The sequence below is a fragment of the Limulus polyphemus genome, unplaced genomic scaffold (genome assembly GCF_000517525.1).
Source record: "Limulus polyphemus unplaced genomic scaffold, Limulus_polyphemus-2.1.2 Scaffold914, whole genome shotgun sequence".
Classification (NCBI taxonomy): domain Eukaryota; kingdom Metazoa; phylum Arthropoda; class Merostomata; order Xiphosura; family Limulidae; genus Limulus; species Limulus polyphemus.
The window spans coordinates 382764-388106 of NW_013666524.1; the positions used below are offsets into that span (position 1 = coordinate 382764).

A 5343-nucleotide genomic window follows, 5' to 3' on the forward strand; every position below is an offset into this window, starting at 1 on the left:
AGAATTTTATACCGGATATGCAACATAACATTATCACTTTACCACAACAATAACAATGAAGAAGTAAAAACTTAATTATATATATATCATAACAAATGAGGCATACCAAGATCATCAGCAGCATTGATGTCAGCATCAGCACTGACTAAGTCTTCAACCATTCCTTCTATGGCTAACCTAGCTGCTAAAATGAGTGGTGTTGTTCCGTCATACATTCGGCAGTTCAAATTTGTTGCTCTGTTCCTCAGCAGTATCTATGAAAAATTGGGTTGTCAGTGGTATAAATTAATGAAACAAATACATTTTCTTTACAAGTTGCTATTTTTAATTTGGTTCAAGATGTAAAAGTTTTCTGAGTTCTAACTGAGGTAAAAAATATATTGCATCTTGAAAAAACAAGAGGGTCATGTAATAATCATTTACTTAATATATGAAAAATACAAATAAAAACAATGCTTCATTAACATCAAATACCAATGTCTAATAATCATAAGCGTTGGGATAATAATCTCTCAATAAATATACACATAAGCTAAATAACCAAACAAACCACTGTAAAGAGATGATTTTTTTCAAATTCTTTTACTTCAGTTATGAAATTAGTTTCTGTAAAAAGGAAAGAGAGATCTTGCAAGTAGGAATGGCAGAAACTAAAATAAATTTACAAAAAATGTTCAAATTACTACCTGAAATACACCTTGAGCATCGGCAGCTATTGCGGCATGTAATGGGGCTCGTCCAGTGTTGTCTTGAACATTGGCATCATTACCAGCATCTAAAAGTCTTTTGGCTGCATCAGCTCGGGCATACCTGGCTGCTAAATGGAGTGATGTTTCACCTACAAATTTTAATTTGAAAATAAAGTATTTAAGTGGTGGGGGGGGGGGGTATCCTCCTTTCATTAATAAACGAAATATTATATGTTTAATTAACAGAGAATTTAATAATATTTTTACAAATAATCACTAAATAACATCATATAGTCAAAAATTGTTAGGCACTGTTTATGGTATACCTGTACAATCAGTGATCATGTTGATCTTGGCTCCTTGTGAAAGCAAATCCTGGATCATGTTAACTGAACTCTCATCTTCTTCTACATCATCCACAGAATCTTGAACACCACCACGAAATGATGCCAACATTAGAGGTGTAAGACCACCTAAAGAGAAATAAAAATGATAATCTGTTGGTTGGTTTCAGATTTTGTGGTACACTACACAAGGGCTACCTGTGCAGTTATCCATAATTTTGAAATAAGAAACTAAAAGGAGGGCATCTAGCTAACACCACCCACCATCAACTTTTGTCTGATCTAATAATGGAATTTGACATTTACTCTCATACTTTAACCACAAAGGGCAGAGCCATATTTTTTATGGAAGTGTGTTGTGAACCATAAATTTTGGTTCATAATCTGGGCACTTTAACCACTCAGACACATCCAGCACATAGAACAATAATTTCATAAAAAACGATTCTACAAACGTTTTGAAAGTTTTCATTGTTAACTGGGTAGTACACTAAACATCCCTATTTGTTAAGCTCAAAGCAACGAAATGGGCTGTCTCTGCTATGCCCACAAAAGGTAACAAACCCTAATTTTTAGCATTATAAGTCCTCAGACTTATCACTATACCACCAATGGGCAACTCTAAACATAGAAAAATTTTCTTTTAATAATTGTAACTGTTTTTATTAGTTACACTGTTCAGTAAACCTTATTGAAGAATTATAGCAATTAAATTTTTAACTATCGATTAAACATCAATGTGTCTTTAATTTAATCAATTTACCTGTAATTAAAATTTAATTCATTAAAAACAAACAGCTGGGAGCAATAGGTAAGTTTAGATATCACCAAAAATAGATAACAAATTTCAAGTATTTGAGGTGTATGGGAACTTGAGTCAATTTAAAGCAAACTAAAAAATTCTTGACTAAATCTAGTGTGGCAGGTATGTACTTTGAAATATAAATTGATTTATAAAAATTCTCATAACAGAAGAATTTTATGATGTGATAAATAAGACAACAGTTACTTAGACATTAACTTTTATTGCAAACATATTTTGTTCATATCATGAGCTTTTCCAGTGAAAGGAGAATGCTTAAAATATGAGCAAAACAAATTTGTGATAAAGGTTGATTTTAATTTATCCATTGAAGTAACTAATGTCTTATTAATCATAACACATCACTTGAGTAAAATTCCTTAGTATTCTAGAAATCTTTATAAATCCAACACAACAATTTATATTATTATCCTAGATAATAACTTCAAACTTCTTGTTGTACCATTAAATAATTAAGAGTGGAATAATACCAAATGAAACCCCACATTATGCTGAAACACACACATACACACCTGGCCCACGAACATTTACATTCCCTGGTTCTAGTTCTTCTGCTTGAGGTGGTGTTTGTGCATGAACATTGGGATTTCTCACATCAGCTGCATCCAGATGTTGTTTTGTCCACTGTCGAGGGTCAGTGCTGTCGAATTCTGTGGCAGTGTTTGTATCACCATGAGTTGGGTCAGGTGTACGTGAACTTCTCATTCGTTTCATGGGAGGGTGGTCTCCCATGTCATCGTCACTCCAACCTGAAGTGCCTGGAGACACTGTACTGTTGTCATTAGTATCAACATCTACTCTCTGGACAGATGTCTGTTTATGCAAGTTCCTAAAGGTTAGAAGTAGTGACAATTTTATTATACCTAGAGATTCCTAAATATTTTTACAAACCGACAGCATTAATTATACATTTCTATAATTTATCACAAAAATTGTTACATTATAAATAAAATAGCATATAAAAATATGTAAAACAATTAGCTAGGTATAATATAACTAATGCTAATATATGCATATAGATCAAAAGCAAATTAATAATATAAAAAAAACTACCAAGCTACAAAATAGTAACCTATGTGCAATAAATAAAAAATATACAGGCATATATCATCATCATAATCACAGACCTCATTTCCTGTCCATCAGGTCCCCTTCTCCGGGACTGACGATGTTGTCCTGAACTTGTTTTCAAAAATCCTTCAGGAAACCAAGTTATACCCTTGGCATGCTTTCGCTGAGCCACAAGTACTCCAATGAACAGACCTAACAAGATGATGACAATCACACCAATGACCACATAGGTCATGTTAGGATAAATGTTTGCAGCAGTATCTGTGGATTCATTTTCTGTTGAACTTCTTATATCTTTGATTGGGAAACTTGTGTCTAAAGCTTTTTGTGATAAGGAGGCAGTCAGGAACTTGGCAGCCTGAAGTAAAATTATTAAAAAATCATGCAAAAATAAAACTAGTAGCATGTTATTAAAGCTAAAAAAAAATCTCATATTACAGATGTTCACAAGGAATATGAATATTCTGTAATTTTATATCTTTAAGGAAGTTTTCCAGCAATAATTTTAAGTTCAGATTTCTTGACTGTCCAAAGTTACACTGAAGAATGATACTATCTGTCATGGGTTTCCAAACTTTATTATCACAGGAACATTCTGAGACCCCCCACCCAATAAACCTTTATATACTTAATGCCTTAATAGTATTGTGTATTTACTAAGGGCCCAGTTTGGAATGCCTTGGACAGGTCATAACAGACTATTAGAAATACTGAAGAATCTCTCAGCCCAAATAAAGATTAAAAGTATGTTTTCAACAATGAATTATGTCACTGGTAAGCTGTCCCATACATCATATACTTATCTTTAAATATGATTGAGATAACATTTATTTTGCAACCTTTCCTTCTAATCCACAAGTCACACATTTTTGCCAGTATCTTCTCATTTCCTATCTATCTTTTTCAAAGAAATAATCTCCTTAGACCTCTTAAAATGTGCCTAGAGATTTTTACCTGATTTACTGACTGAAAACATTCACTGTAGGCAGTCTTGGCGCATCGTCGGTTGTCAATCTCCACAGTAACTTCAGTCCTAAAAAAGAAACACTATTAGCAATAATTTCATTGAAATTAATCACACAAAAACAGAATATATCAAGCCATTATTACTGCAGTGACCCAGGGTTCACCAATTTGAATAAATACATACAATCCAAATTTACAGAGTAAATATAAACAAATATAATAAATAACATAAGAGAGGATGCATGTTATAAAAGGCCAGGTACAGTGTAAAACAATACATTTATAGTACAATAGAGGAAAGAATATAGATCTATTTTCATGAAAAAGTAACTTAAACAAGAACCTTTATCACTGTTGTCAGCTTTGAAATTACTTTTATTAGCCTTTAACTTTTCCATATAATTTCTTATTACATTAAATTTAAAGTGCTATTTAGCTGTATTTCCTAGTTCTATTTTAAATGGACTGATTAAGGTCACTAACTCCCCGGATTCGATTCCTCACATTGAACACAGCAGATAGCCTAATGTGGCTTTGATCTAAGACAAACTAATCTGTTTTCAAATCCTTTAAGTGACTGCATGTAGATTTTAAATATACAAGTCAATCATTTGACCCAAGGAATATTTTGCAAAAATATTATGGCCTTTTAATACTCTTCAAAAAAAAAGTTAATGTAAAACTTTGTAGTAAAACAAACCTGCCTTTTAAAGAGAAATTCATGTTTTAGTGTTACTGGATAATTTAAAAACATTATTTCTGTATACTTCTCTGCAATAAGTCATTTACTTTAAGCCTTTAGTATAATTTTAGTATGGAAACAGACCTGTAAATATTTTCCTTCATGTGTATAAAAAAAACACTAATACACACCCAACAGATGTTCTATCTTCTGATCGCCATAGGTAAATCATTGGGTTTCCTTTGCTGTCTGTTTTTATTTTAAAATTTGTTCTCAAAGCATGTCCCATGTCTCTTACAAAAGCTGTGTAGTTCTTTTGGAATTCCTGTATCAAAAAAGTAATAATATTTTGTTCTTAATGTTAACCAGCTATAATATTTATAGATCTATTTTCACTTCACTAGACAATTACACAATAATTACGTGAAATGATAAATAAGAATAGCATATAATGTTAAATGGTTTGCTAACATATTAAAAATTGTACTGAACATGAAATAACCCTTTATTAATAATTTACGTGAAATTGTTTTTGTGTATATCGCGGTATTTTGTCTTTGTTCCAAATAAACGTAAAAATATATTGGATCACATATAAAAATATCGACAACTTAATGTGCCATGATTATATTACTTCAGTGAAACAGTTTTAACTCCTTAAACCTGAGTGGATGCTACCAGCATCCAGCTGAAAATCCCGATTTACCCATTGAATGGTGACAGCATTTAATAACATTTATGTCTCTTTGGCTGAAAACTAATCCAAAC

General features: G+C 31.9%; 1 protein-coding gene across 1 annotated transcript in view; it reads right to left on the reverse strand.

The window, feature by feature from the left end:
* The window catches only part of LOC106461210 (neurogenic locus Notch protein-like), a 10060-nt gene extending 5148 nt beyond the window's left edge, over nucleotides 1–4912 (reverse strand). Inside the window, exons 1-7 of the mRNA XM_013921006.2 lie at nucleotides 4767–4912; nucleotides 3882–3960; nucleotides 2984–3285; nucleotides 2369–2685; nucleotides 1016–1162; nucleotides 687–838; nucleotides 107–254 (exon numbers count right to left, since the gene is read on the reverse strand). Of these exons, the coding sequence (XP_013776460.2) occupies nucleotides 107–254; nucleotides 687–838; nucleotides 1016–1162; nucleotides 2369–2685; nucleotides 2984–3285; nucleotides 3882–3960; nucleotides 4767–4864 (1243 nt within the window). The 5' untranslated portion in view covers nucleotides 4865–4912. The remainder of the gene's footprint in view (nucleotides 1–106; nucleotides 255–686; nucleotides 839–1015; nucleotides 1163–2368; nucleotides 2686–2983; nucleotides 3286–3881; nucleotides 3961–4766) is intronic.
* Nucleotides 4913–5343: the final 431 nt, after the last annotated feature.